General features: G+C 57.6%; 1 protein-coding gene across 3 annotated transcripts in view; it reads right to left on the reverse strand.

Moving 5' to 3' along the window:
* HAX1 (HCLS1 associated protein X-1) overlaps positions 1 to 15,671 on the reverse strand; it is a 43,199-nt gene that overhangs the window by 16,713 nt on the left and 10,815 nt on the right. For 2 of the 3 annotated variants that reach the window (XM_083166405.1, XM_083166403.1), the window contains exons 5-6: positions 14,510 to 14,625; positions 14,013 to 14,136 (exon numbers count right to left, since the gene is read on the reverse strand). In XM_083166405.1, coding sequence (XP_083022531.1) covers positions 14,013 to 14,136; positions 14,510 to 14,625 — 240 coding nt within the window. Of the gene's footprint in view, positions 1 to 13,292; positions 13,587 to 14,012; positions 14,137 to 14,509; positions 14,626 to 15,671 lie in introns of those variants that run through there. The other variant, XM_083166404.1, reaches the window with a different exon arrangement.

Below are 15,671 nucleotides of genomic sequence, written 5' to 3' on the forward strand. Positions count from 1 at the left end.
AACATGGACTGGGGGCACACTCCTCTGTGCGGAACAACATGGACTGGGGGCGCGCTGCTCTGTGCGGAACAACATGGACTGGGGGCCCGCTGCTCTGTGCGGAACAACATGGACTGGGGGCGCGCTCCCCTGTGCGGAACAACATGGACTGGGGGCCCGCTGCTCTGTGCGGAACAACATGGACTGGGGGCCCGCTGCTCTGTGCGGAACAACATGGACTGGGGGCGCGCTGCTCTGTGCGGAACAACATGGACTGGGGGCCCGCTGCTCTGTGCGGAACAACATGGACTGGGGGCGCGCTGCTCTGTGCGGAACAACATGGACTGGGGGCGCGCTGCTCTGTGCGGAACAACATGGACTGGGGGCGCGCTGCTCTGTGCGGTACAACCTGGACTGGGGGCGCGCTGCTCTGTGCGGAACAACATGGACTGGGGGCGCGCTGCTCTGTGCGGTACAACCTGGACTGGGGGCGCGCTGCTCTGTGCGGAACAACATGGACTGGGGGCGCGCTGCTCTGTGCGGTACAACATGGACTGGGGGCGCGCTGCTCTGTGCGGTAAACATGGACTGGGGGCGCGCTGCTCTGTGCGGTAAACATGGACTGGGGGCGCGCTGCTCTGTGCGGTACAACATGGACTGGGGGCGCGCTGCTCTGTGCGGTACAACATGGACTGGGGGCACGCTGCCCTGTGCGGAACAACATGGACTGGGGGCGCGCTGCTCTGTGCGGTAAACATGGACTGGGGGCACGCTGCTCTGTGCGGAACAACATGGACTGGGGGCGCGCTGCTCTGTGCGGTAAACATGGACTGGGGGCACGCTGCTCTGTGCGGAACAACATGGACTGGGGGCGCGCTGCTCTGTGCGGTACAACATGTACTGGGGGCACGCTGCCCTGTGCGGTACAACATGGACTGGGGGCGCGCTGCTCTGTGCGGTACAACATGGACTGGGGGCATGCTGCTCTGTGCGGTAAACATGGACTGGGGGCGCGCTGCTCTGTGCGGTACAACATGGACTGGGGGCATGCTGCTCTGTGCGGAACAACATGGACTGGGGGCGCGCTGCTCTGTGCGGTACAACATGTACTGGGGGCGCGCTCCCCTGTGCGGTAAACATGGACTGGGGGCACGCTCCTCTGTGCGTTACAACATGGACTGGGGGCACGCTGCCCTGTGCGGTACAACATGGACTGGGGGCGCGCTGCTCTGTGCGGTACAACATGGACTGGGGGCACGCTGCTCTGTGCGGTAAACATGGACTGGGGGCGCGCTGCTCTGTGCGGTACAACATGGACTGGGGGCACGCTGCTCTGTGCGGTACAACATGGACTGGGGGGGCGCTGCTCTGTGCGGTACAACATGGACTGGGGGCACGCTGCTCTGTGCGGTACAACATGGACTGGGGGGGCGCTGCTCTGTGCGGTACAACATGGACTGGGGGGGCGCTGCTCTGTGCGGTACAACATGGACTGGGGGCACGCTGCTCTGTGCGGTACAACATGGACTGGGGGGGCGCTGCTCTGTGCGGTACAACCTGGACTGGGGGCCCGCTGCTCTGTGCGGTAAACATGGACTGGGGGCGCGCTGCTCTGTGCGGTACAACATGGACTGGGGGCCCGCTGCTCTGTGCGGTACAACATGGACTGGGGGCACGCTGCCCTGTGCGGTAAACATGGACTGGGGGCGCGCTCCCTTGTGCGGTACAACATGGAATGGGGGCCCGCTGCTCTGTGCGGTACAACATGGACTGGGGGCACACTCCTCTGTGCGGTACAACATGGACTGGGGGCACGCTGCCCTGTGCGGTACAACATGGACTGGGGGCACGCTACTCTGTGCAGTACAACATGGGCTGGGGGCACGCTGCTCTGTGCGGTACAACATGGACTAGGGGCCCGCTGCTCTGTGCGGTACAACATGGACTGGGGGCACACTCTGTGCGGTACAACATGGACTGGGGGCACACTCCTCTGTGCGGTACAACATGGACTGGGGGCACGCTGCCCTGTGCGGTAAACATGGACTGGGGGCGCGCTCCCTTGTGCGGTACAACATGGAATGGGGGCCCGCTGCTCTGTGCGGTACAACATGGACTGGGGGCACACTCCTCTGTGCGGTACAACATGGACTGGGGGCACGCTGCCCTGTGCGGTACAACATGGACTGGGGGCACGCTACTCTGTGCAGTACAACATGGGCTGGGGGCACGCTGCTCTGTGCGGTACAACATGGACTAGGGGCCCGCTGCTCTGTGCGGTACAGCATGGACTGGGGCCCGCTGCTCTGTGCGGTACAGCATGGACTGGGGGCACACTCCTCTGTGCGGTACAACATGGACTGGGGGCACACTCCTCTGTGCGGTACAACATGGACTGGGGGCACACTCCTCTGTGCGGTACAACATGGACTGGGGGAACGCTGCCCTGTGCGGTAAACATGGACTGGGGGCGCGCTCCCTTGTGCGGTACAACATGGAATGGGGGCCCGCTGCTCTGTGCGGTACAACATGGACTGGGGGCACACTCCTCTGTGCGGTACAACATGGACTGGGGGCACGCTGCCCTGTGCGGTACAACATGGACTGGGGGCCCGCTGCTCTGTGCGGTACAACATGGACTGGGGGCACGCTGCTCTGTGCGGTACAACATGGACTGGGGGCACGCTTCCTCTGTGCGGTACAACATGGACTAGGGGCCCGCTGCTCTGTGCGGTACAACATGGACTGGGGGCACGCTGCCCTGTGCGGTACAACATGGACTGGGGGCCCGCTGCTCTGTGCGGTACAACATGGGCTGGAGGCACGCACCTCTGTGCGGTACAACATGGGCTGGTGGCAGGCTCCTCCGTGCGGTACAACATGGGCTGGAGGCACACACCTCTGTGCGGTACAACATGGGCTGGGGGAACGCTGCTCTGTGCGGTACAACATGGACTAGGGGCACGCTCCTCTGTGCAGTACAACATGGGCTAGGGGCACGTTGCTCTGTGCAGTACAACATGGACTGGAGGCGCGCTGCCCTGTGCAGCACAACATGGACTGGAGGCGCGCTGCCCTGTGCAGTACAACATGGACTGGAGGCACGCTCCCCTGTGCGGCACAACATGGACTGGGGGCACGCTCCTCTGTGCGGTACAACATGGGCTGGAGGCACGCTCCTCTGTGCGGTACAACATGGGCTGGAGGCACGCTCCTCTGTGCGGTACAACATGGGCTGGGGGCACGCTCCCCTGTGCGGTACAACATGGACTAGGGGCACGCTCCTCTGTGCAGTACAACATGGGCTGGAGGCACGCTGCTCTGTGCGGTACAACATGGGCTGGTGGCACGCTGCTCTGTGCGGTACAACATGGGCTGGAGGCACGCTCCTCTGTGCGGTACAACATGGGCTGGGGGCACGCTCCTCTGTGCGGTACAACATGGGCTGGGGGCACGCTCCCCTGTGCGGTACAACATGGACTAGGGGCACGCTCCTCTGTGCGGTACAACATGGGCTGGGGGCACGCTCCTCTGTGCAGTACAACATGGACTAGGGGCACGCTACTCTGTGCAGTACAACATGGGCTGGGGGCACGCTGCTCTGTGCGGTACAACATGGACTAGGGGCCCGCTGCTCTGTGCGGTACAGCATGGACTGGGGCCCGCTGCTCTATGCGGTACAGCATGGACTGGGGGCACACTCCTCTGTGCGGTACAACATGGACTGGGGGCACGCTGCCCTGTGCGGAAAACATGGACTGGGGGCGCGCTCCTCTATGCAGTACAACATGGACTAGGGGCCCGCTGCTCTGTGCGGTACAACATGGACTAGGGGCCCGCTGCTCTGTGCGGTACAACATGGACTAGGGGCCCGCTGCTCTGTGCGGTACAACATGGACTAGGGGCCCGCTGCTTTGTGCGGTACAACATGGACTGGGGCCCGCTGCTCTGTGCGGTACAGCATGGACTGAGGCCCCCTTCCATTGTTTTCTACAGCGTGCTGCCATCTGAGAATGATATTACCCAGACGTCCAGGCAATCAGTGATCAGAAGGTCGCTTCTTCGTCATTGGATGGATTTATCATCAGCACACTATATTTAAGTCAGGAAATACTGGCAAACATATGCCAATATAACTATTCCATAGAGCCTGGGCTTCCTGTAGTCCAGGCGTGGGGAACCTTTTTTGTGCCAAGGGCCGTTTGTATGGGGAAAAAAATACTTCGGGGGCCATATGTAAAAATGTCTCTCACCTGCGCCAGTGTTCTTACATAGGACATCCTGTAATCCTGCCCCAGTGTTCTTACATAGGACATCCTGTAATCCTGCCCCAGTGTTCTTACATAGGACATCCTGTAATCCTGCCCCAGTGTTCTTACATAGGACATCCTGAAAACCTGCCCCAGTGTTCTTACATAGGACATCCTGCCCCAGTGTTCTTACACCTCAGGCAGGCTGGCTGGCTGGCTGGCTGACTAGCTGGTGGACGTCTCCTGAACCCAATCCCGCCTTACAGGTAAGTCATGTCACTGCCCACATCAGTCTCCATCACCCACAGACACTCCACGCTCCAGCGCCGCACTGTATAGTGGTTACAGGTGCACACAGGGTCATGTACTGTCACTGCGCACATCAGTCTCCATCACCCACAGACACTCCACGCTCCAGCGCCGCACTGTATAGTGGTTACAGGTGCACACAGGGTCATGTACTGTCACTGCGCACATCAGGCTCCATCACCCACAGACACTCAAGCGCCGCACTGTATAGTGGTTACAGGTGCACACAGGGTCATGTACTGTCACTGCACACATCAGTCTCCATCACCCACAGACACTCCACGCTCCAGCGCCGCACTGTATAGTGGTTACAGGTACACACGGGGTCATGTACTGTCACTGCGCACATCAGGCTCCATCACCCACAGACACTCCACGCTCCAGCGCCGCACTGTATAGTGGTTACAGGTGCACACAGGGTCATGTACTGTCACTGCGCGCATCAGTCTCCATCACCCACAGACACTCCACGCTCCAGCACCGCACTGTATAGTGGTTACAGGTGCACACAGGGTCATGTACTGTCACTGCGCACATCAGTCTCCATCACCCACAGACACTCCAGCGCCGCACTGTATAGTGGTTACAGGTGCACACGGGGTCATGTACTGTCACTGCGCACATCAGGCTCCATCACCCACAGACACTCCACGCTCCAGCGCCGCACTGTATAGTGGTTACAGGTGCATACAGGGTCATGTACTGTCACTGCGCACAGCAGGCTCTATCACCCACAGACACTCCAGCGCCGCACTGTATAGTGGTTACAGGTGCACACAGGGTCATGTACTGTCACTGCGCACATCAGTCTCCATCACCCACAGACACTCCACGCTCCAGCGCCGCACTGTATAGTGGTTACAGGTGCACACAGGGTCATGTACTGTCACTGCGCACATCAGTCTCCATCACCCACAGACACTCCACGCTCCAGCGCCGCACTGTATAGTGGTTACAGGTGCACACAGGGTCATGTACTGTCACTGCGCACATCAGGCTCCATCACCCACAGACACTCCAGCGCCGCACTGTATAGTGGTTACAGGTGCACACAGGGTCATGTACTGTCACTGCGCACATCAGGCTCCATCACCCACAGACACTCCAGCGCCGCACTGTATAGTGGTTACAGGTACACACAGGGTCATGTACTGTCACTGCGCACATCAGGATCCATCACCCACAGACACTCCCGCGCCGCACTGTATAGTGGTTACAGGTGCACACAGGGTGATGTACTGTCACTGCGCACATCAGTCTCCGTCACCGACAGACACTCCAGCGCCGCACTGTATAGTGGTTACAGGTGCACACAGGGTGATGTACTGTCACTGCGCACATCAGGCTCCATCACCCACAGACACTCCACGCTCCAGCGCCGCACTGTATAGTGGTTACAGGTGCACACAGGGTCATGTACTGTCACTGCGCACATCAGGCTCCATCACCCACAGACACTCCACGCTCCAGCGCCGCACTGTATAGTGGTTACAGGTACACACAGGGTCATGTACTGTCACTGCGCACATCAGTCTCCATCACCCACAGACACTCCACGCTCCAGCGCCGCACTGTATAGTGGTTACAGGTACACACAGGGTCATGTACTGTCACTGCGCACATCAGGCTCCATCACCCACAGACACTCCACGCTCCAGCGCCGCACTGTATAGTGGTTACAGGTGCACACAGGGTCATGTACTGTCACTGCGCACATCAGTCTCCATCACGCACAGACACTCCACGCTCCAGCGCCGCACTGTATAGTGGTTACAGGTGCACACAGGGTCATGTACTGTCACTGCGCACATCAGTCTCCGTCACCCACAGACACTCCACGCTCCAGCGCCGCACTGTATAGTGGTTACAGGTGCACACGGGGTCATGTACTGTCACTGCACACATCAGGCTCCATCACCCACAGACACTCCACGCTCCAGCGCCGCACTGTATAGTGGTTACAGGTGCACACGGGGTCATGTACTGTCACTGCGCACATCAGGCTCCATCACCCACTGACACTCCACGCTCCAGCGCCGCACTGTATAGTGGTTACAGGTACACACGCGGACATGTACTGTCACTGCGCACATCAGGCTCCATCACCCACAGACACTCCACGCTCCAGCGCTGCACTGTATAGTGGTTACAGGTACACACAGGGTCATGTACTGTCACTGCGCACATCAGTCTCCATCACGCACAGACACTCCACGCTCCAGCGCCGCACTGTATAGTGGTTACAGGTGCACACAGGGTCATGTACTGTCACTGCACACATCAGTCTCCGTCACCCACAGACACTCCACGCTCCAGCGCCGCACTGTATAGTGGTTACAGTTGCACACAGGGTCATGTACTGTCACTGCGCACATCAGGCTCCATCACCCACAGACACTCCAGCGCCGCACTGTATAGTGGTTACAGGTGCACACAGGGTCATGTACTGTCACTGCGCACATCAGTCTCCATCACGCACAGACACTCCACGCTCCAGTGCCGCACTGTATAGTGGTTACAGGTGCACACAGGGTCATGTACTGTCACTGCGCACATCAGTCTCCGTCACCCACAGACACTCCACGCTCCAGCGCCGCACTGTATAGTGGTTACAGGTGCACACAGGGTGATGAACTGTCACTGCGCACATCAGTCTCCATCACGCACAGACACTCCACGCTCCAGCGCCGCACTGTATAGTGGTTACAGGTGCACACAGGGTCATGTACTGTCACTGCGCACATCAGTCTCCATCACCCACAGACACTCCACGCTCCAGCGCCGCACTGTATACTGGTTACAGTTACACACAGGGTCATGTACTGTCACTGCGCACATCAGTCTCCATCACGCACAGACACTCCAGCGCCGCACTGTATAGTGGTTACAGGTGCACACAGGGTCATGTACTGTCACTGCACACATCAGTCTCCATCACCCACAGACACTCCAGCGCCGCACTGTATAGTGGTTACAGGTGCACACAGGGTCATGTACTGTCACTGCGCACATCAGGCTCCATCACCCACAGACACTCCACGCTCCAGCGCCGCACTGTATACTGGTTACAGGTACACACAGGGTCATGTACTGTCACTGCGCACATCAGGCTCCATCATCCACAGACACTCCACGCTCCAGCGCCGCACTGTATACTGGTTACAGGTACACACAGGGTCATGTACTGTCACTGCGCACATCAGTCTCCATCACCCACAGACACTCCACGCTCCAGCGCCGCACTGTATAGTGGTTACAGGTGCACACAGGGTCATGTACTGTCACTGCGCACATCAGTCTCCATCACGCACAGACACTCCACGCTCCAGCGCCGCACTGTATAGTGGTTACAGGTACACACAGGGTCATGTACTGTCACTGCGCACATCAGTCCCCATCACCCACAGACACTCCACGCTCCAGCGCCGCACTGTATAGTTGTTACAGGTGCACACAGGGTCATGTGCTGTCACTGCGCACATCAGTCTCCATCACCCACAGACACTCCACGCTCCAGTGCCGCACTGTATATCGGATACAGGTGCACACAGGGTCATGTACTGTCACTGCGCACATCAGTCTCCATCACCCACAGACACTCCACACTCCAGCGCCGCACTGTATAGTGGTTACAGGTGCACACGGGGTCATGTACTGTCACTGCGCACATCAGTCTCCCATCACCCACAGACACTCCACGCTCCAGCGTCGCACTGTATAGTGGTTACAGGTGCACACAGGGTCATGTACCGTCACTGCGCGCATCAGTCTCCGTCACCCACAGACACTCCACGCTCCAGCGCCGCACTGTAAAGTGGTTACAGGTGCTCACAGTGTGATGTACTGTCACTGCGCGCATCAGTCTCCATCACCCACAGACACTCCACGCTCCAGCGCCGCACTGTATAGTGGTTACAGGTACACACAGGGTCATGTACTGTCACTGCGCACATCAGTCTCCGTCACCCACAGACACTCCAGCTCCGCACTGTATAGTGGTTACAGGTGCACACAGGGTGATGTACTGTCACTGCGCACATCAGGCTCCATCACCCACAGACACTCCACGCTCCAGCGCCGCACTGTATAGTGGTTACAGGTGCACACAGGGTCATGCACTGTCACTGCGCACATCAGTCTCCGTCACCCACAGACACTCCACGCTCCAGCGCCGCACTGTATAGTGGTTACAGGTGCACACAAGGTGATGTACTGTCACTGCGCACATCAGGCTCCATCACCCACAGACACTCCACGCTCCAGCGCCGCACTGTATAGTGGTTACAGGTGCACACAGGGTCATGTACTGTCACTGCACACATCAGGCTCCGTCACCCACAGATACTCCATGCTCCAGCGCCGCACTGTATAGTGGTTACAGGTACACACAGGGTCATGTACTGTCACTGCGCACATCAGGCTCCATCACCCACAGACACCACGCTCCAGCGCCGCACTGTATAGTGGTTACAGGTGCACACAGGGTGATGTACTGTCACTGCGCACATCAGTCTCCATCACCCACAGACACTCCAAGCTCCAGCGCCGCACTGTATAGTGGTTACAGGTGCACACAGGGTCATGTACTGTCACTGCGCACATCAGTCTCCGACACCCACAGACACTCCACGCTCCAGCGCCGCACTGTATAGTGGTTACAGGTGCACACAGGGTGATGTACTGTCACTGCGCACATGAGGCTCCATCACCTACAGACACTCCACGCTCCAGCGCCGCACTGTATAGTGGTTACAGGTGCACACAGGGTCATGTACTGTCACTGCGCACATCAGTCTCCATCACCCACAGACACTCCACGCTCCAGCGCCGCACTGTATAGTGGTTACAGGTACACACGGGGTCATGTACTGTCACTGCGCACATGAGGCTCCATCACCCACAGACACTCCACGCTCCAGCGCCGCACTGTATAGTGGTTACAGGTGCACACAGGGTGATGTACTGTCACTGCGCACATGAGGCTCCATCACCCACAGACACTCCACGCTCCAGCGCCGCACTGTATAGTGGTTACAGGTACACACAGGGTCATGTACTGTCACTGCGCACATGAGGCTCCATCACCCACAGACACTCCACGCTCCAGCGCCGCACTGTATACTGGTTACAGGTACACATAGGGTCATGTACTGTCACTGCGCACATCAGTCTCCATCACCCACAGACACTCCACGCTCCAGCGCCGCACTGTATAGTGGTTACAGGTGCACACAGGGTCATGTACAGTCACTGCGCACATCAGTCTCCATCACCCACAGACACTCCACATTCCAGCGCCGCACTGTATAGTGGTTACAGGTACACACAGGGTGATGTACTGTCACTGCGCACATCAGTCTCCATCACCCACAGACACTCCACGCTCCATCACCCACAGACACTCCACGCTCCAGCGCCGCACTGTACAGTGGTTACACGTGCACACAGGGGGATGTACTGTCACTGCGCACATCAGGCTCCATCACCCACAGACACTCCAGCGCCGCACTGTATAGTGGTTACAGGTGCACACAGGGTCATGTACTGTCACTGCGCACATCAGTCTCCATCACCCACAGACACTCCACGCTCCAGCGCCGCACTGTATAGTGGTTACAGGTGCACACAGGGTCATGTACTGTCACTGCGCACATCAGACTCCATCATCCACAGACACTCCACGCTCCAGCGCCGCACTGTATAGTGGTTACAGGTGCACACAGGGTCATGTACTGTCACTGCGCACATCAGTCTCCGTCACCCACAGACACTCCACGCTCCAGTGCCGCACTGTATAGTGGTTACAGGTGCACACAGGGTGATGTACTGTCACTGCCCACATCAGGCTCCATCACCCACAGACACTCCAAGCTCCAGCGTCGCACTGTATAGTGGTTACAGGTGCACACAGGGTGATGTACTGTCACTGCGCACATCAGGCTCCATCACCCACAGACACTCCAAGCTCCAGCGTCGCACTGTATAGTGGTTACAGGTGCACACAGGGTGATGTACTGTCACTGCGCACATCAGTCTCCGTCACCCACAGACACTCCACGCTCCAGCGCCGCACTGTATAGTGGTTACAGGTGCACACAGGGTGATGTACTGTCACTGCCCACATCAGGCTCCATCACCCACAGACACTCCAAGCTCCAGCGTCGCACTGTATAGTGGTTACAGGTGCACACAGGGTGATGTACTGTCACTGCGCACATCAGTCTCCATCACCCACAGACACTCCACGCTCCAGCGCCGCACTGTATAATGGTTACAGGTGCACACAGGGTCATGTACTGTCACTGCGCACATCAGTCTCCATCACCCACAGACACTCCACGCTCCAGCGCCGCACTGTATAGTGGTTACAGGTACACACAGGGTGATGTACTGTCACTGCGCACATCAGACTCCGTCACCCACAGACACTCCACGCTCCAGCGCCGCACTGTACAGTGGTTACAGGTGCACACAGGGTGATGTACTGTCACTGCGCACATCAGGCTCCATCACCCACAGACACTCCACACTCCAGCGCCGCACTGTACAGTGGTTACAGGTACACACAGGGTCATGTACTGTCACCGCGCACATCAGTCTCCGTCACCCACAGACACTCCACGCTCCAGCGCCGCACTGTACAGTGGTTACAGGTACACACAGGGTCATGTACTGTCACTGCGCACATCAGACTCCATCACCCACAGACACTCCACGCTCCAGCGCCGCACTGTATAGTGGTTACAGGTTCACACAGGGTGATGTACTGTCACTGCGCACATCAGGCTCCATCACCCACAGACACTCCACGCTCCAGCGCCGCACTGTATAGTGGTTACAGGTACACACAGGGTCATGTACTGTCACTGCGCACATCAGTCTCCATCACCCACAGACACTCCACGCTCCAGCGCCGCACTGTATAGTGGTTACAGGTGCACACAGGGTCATGTACTGTCACTGCGCACATCAGACTCCGTCACCCACAGACACTCCACGCTCCAGCGCCGCACTGTAGAGTGGTTACAGGTGCACACAGGGTCATGTACTGTCACTGCGCACATCAGTCTCCGTCACCCACAGACACTCCACGCTCCAGCGCGGCACTGCATAGTGGTTACAGGTGCACACAGGGTCATGTACTGTCACTGCACACATCAGTCTCCATCACCCACAGACACTCCACGCTCCAGCGCCGCACTGTATAGTGGTTACAGGTACACACAGGGTCATGTACTGTCACTGCGCACATCAGTCTCCATCACCCACAGACACTCCACGCTCCAGCGCCGCACTGTATAGTGGTTACAGGTGCACACAGGGTCATGTACTGTCACTGCGCACATGAGGCTCCTTCACGCACAGACACTCCACGCTCCAGCGCCGCACTGTATAGTGGTTACAGGTGCACACAGGGTGATGTACTGTCACTGCGCACATCAGTCTCCATCATCCACAGACACTCCACGCTCCAGCGCCGCACTGTATAGTGGTTACAGGTGCACACAGGGTCATGTACTGTCACTGCGCACATCAGGCTCCATCACCCACAGACACTCCACGCTCCAGCGCCGCACTGTACAGTGGTTACAGGTGCACACAGGGTGATGTACTGTCACTGCGCACATCAGGCTCCATCACCCACAGACACTCCACGCTCCAGCGCCGCACTGTATAGTGGTTACAGGTGCACACAGGGTCATGTACTGTCACTGCGCACATCAGTCTCCATCACCCACAGACACTCCACGCTCCAGCGCCGCACTGTATAGTGGTTACAGGTGCACACAGGGTCATGTACTGTCACTGCGCACATCAGGCTCCATCACCCACAGACACTCCACGCTCCAGCGCCGCACTGTATAGTGGTTACAGGTGCACACAGGGTGATGTACTGTCACTGCGCACATCAGTCTCCATCACCCACAGACACTCCACGCTCCAGCGCCGCACTGTATAGTGGTTACAGGTGCACACAGGGCGATGTACTGTCACTGCACACATCAGTCTCCATCACCCACAGACACTCCACGCTCCAGCGCCGCACTGTATAGTGGTTACAGGTGCACACAGGGTGATGTACTGTCACTGCGCACATCAGGCTCCATCACCCACAGACACTCCACGCTCCAGCGCCGCACTGTATAGTGGTTACAGGTGCACACAGGGTCATGTACTGTCACTGCGCACATCAGGCTCCATCACCCACAGACACTCCACGCTCCAGCGCCGCACTGTACAGTGGTTACAGGTGCACACAGGGTGATGTACTGTCACTGTGCACATCAGGCTCCATCACCCACAGACACTCCACGCTCCAGCGCCGCACTGTACAGTGGTTACAGGTGCACACAGGGTCATGTACTGTCACTGCGCACATCAGTCTCCATCACCCACAGACACTCCACGCTCCAGCGCCGCACTGTATAGTGGTTACAGGTGCACACAGGGTCATGTACTGTCACTGCGCACAGCAGGCTCCATCACCCACAGACACTCCAGCGCCGCACTGTATAGTGGTTACAGGTGCACACAGGGTCATGTACTGTCACTGCGCACATCAGTCTCCATCACCCACAGACACTCCACGCTCCAGCGCCGCACTGTATAGTGGTTACAGGTGCACACAGGGTCATGTACTGTCACTGCGCACATCAGGCTCCATCACCCACAGACACTCCACGCTCCAGCGCCGCACTGTATAGTGGTTACAGGTGCACACAGGGTCATGTACTGTCACAGTGTGTAAGAATTAGCCTTGTTACTCTAAATATAAATCTTTATTTTCCTTATGTACATGTGTCTCCCTACATACAACACCGTAACGCCGGTCACTTTATCTCCATGGTAGAATGAGAAGGGCTCATTGTCACTAACCCAAGACGTCGGACACAGCAGATCATGTTTTGGGCTTATAAATACAACATTTTATTATATCTGAAATGACTTGTGTGGGGCGGGCACCGGCCTGGTGGCATAAAACAGTCCATGGATGCGAGACGTGAGCAAGCGGTCCGTGCTAGTCAGGCCTGGGGTCCCGGCGTCCGTCTGTGAGAGAGAGGAAACAGGAGGAGTACCCAATGTCCAGACCTGATCCCGATACACAGACACTAGCGAGATGGATATTCCTGTCAGCAGGGAGGTCAATGGGAGTAATGCGATTCTAGGAGGTAGTGCCCTTTCCCATGAACACCAGAGCCTGTACCTGGGCGATTGCCAAAGGCGAGCATGATTCCACGCTTGTCGGCACAAAATGATGGATGAAAGGAATTTTATTAGGCCATACGCTGCACAGTGGATATAAAGGGGTATATTTACACCCGATCCCTTCCACCATCGCCCATGCTGCCCTTATATCTCTGGATTGCTCTCCCACGCTCCATCAGACAATCCCGCAGCCCATACAGCAATATGGTGTCCAAGAGGATTATGGGAGCCTTTTACTCTCGGATTACACAAATCAGGGTCTCTTACCGATCGGCGCTCCCCTGGACGGGTCAATGGCTCTGCTGCTGATAACGTGCCCGTCTCTGGTTACGGTCAATGTGGTAGATGTGTTACCCTGTCCGTCCTGTACGGTTCTCCTCTCCTCCACTGTCTGCGACAAGAGAAGACGACGCATTAGAAGACCCCAGTATTGGGACCCTCACAATGTCCAACAGAGCGCATATGAGCAAATATTGGTGGCCAGATGGACACCACAATGACTGACACCAGCCGGATATATCCCCCTGGTGGGAAATATGGAAAATAGACCCGTCAGTCACATTTCGGTATGGGGCATTAGGTAGAAGATGAACGCTGCTCTCAGATCTTTCGCTGAGAAGTGACCAGAAGAGGAGAATGTCTGAGACAACCAAGGACCACCGCTCAGGACACCAGCACCGGCGCCTACGTCTGACAGCTCAGATGCTGGTTCCTATGGTAATATTCCTGCATAGTCACAGCCATAGGTGTAACCTAGTACTCACCCCATCAGGTCTCATCACTTTGGAAACTGACACACTCTGGAAAAACGATGAAGAAGTCGGGTTCCTCGGCCTCAGAATCGAGTCCAAACCATGAGAAGAGACCTCCGAGTCCAGGACTAGAGAGAGGAGTGAATGAGACAGGTCACATAATGCCATCAGTGACAGCAGATCAGTGCAAGGTATACACCGGGGAGAGGGGGTGACAGGGATAGCGCCATCAGTGACAGGAGATCAGGGCCAGGTATACACCGGGGAGAGGGGGTGACAGGGATAGCGCCATCAGTGACAGGAGATCAGGGCCGGGTATACACCGGGGAGAGAGGGGGACAGGGATAGCGCCATCAGTGACAGGAGATCAGGGCCGGGTATACACCGGGGAGAGGGGGTGACAGGGATAGCGCCATCAGTGACAGCAGATCAGTGCAAGGTATACACCGGGGAGAGGGGGTGACAGGGATAGCGCCATCAGTGACAGGAGATCAGGGCCAGGTATACACCGGGGAGAGGGGGTGACAGGGATAGCGCCATCAGTGACAGCAGATCAGTGCAAGGTATACACCGGGGAGAGGGGGTGACAGGGATAGCGCCATCAGTGACAGGAGATCAGGGCCAGGTATACACCGGGGAGAGGGGGTGACAGGGATAGCGCCATCAGTGACAGGAGATCAGGGCCAGGTATACACCGGGGAGAGGGGGTGACAGGGATAGCGCCATCAGTGACAGCAGATCAGTGCAAGGTATACACCGGGGAGAGGGGGTGACAGGGATAGCGCCATCAGTGACAGGAGATCAGGGCCGGGTATACACCGGGGAGAGGGGGTGACAGGGATAGCGCCATCAGTGACAGCAGATCAGTGCAAGGTATACACCGGGGAGAGGGGGTGACAGGGATAGCGTCATCAGTGACAGGAGATCAGGGCCAGGTATACACCGGGGAGAGGGGGTGACAGGGATAGCGCCATCAGTGACAGCAGATCAGTGCAAGGTATACACCGGGGAGAGGGGGTGACAGGGATAGCGCCATCAGTGATAGAAGATCAGTGCAAGGTATACACCGGGGAGAGGGGGTGACAGGGATAGCGCCATCAGTGACAGCAGATCAGTGCCGGGTATACACCGGGGAGAGGGGGTGACAGGGATAGCGCCATCAGTGACAGGAGAT

Source organism: Crinia signifera, chromosome 12, assembly GCF_055691185.1.
Source record: "Crinia signifera chromosome 12, ASM5569118v1, whole genome shotgun sequence".
Taxonomy (NCBI): Eukaryota; Metazoa; Chordata; class Amphibia; order Anura; family Myobatrachidae; genus Crinia; species Crinia signifera.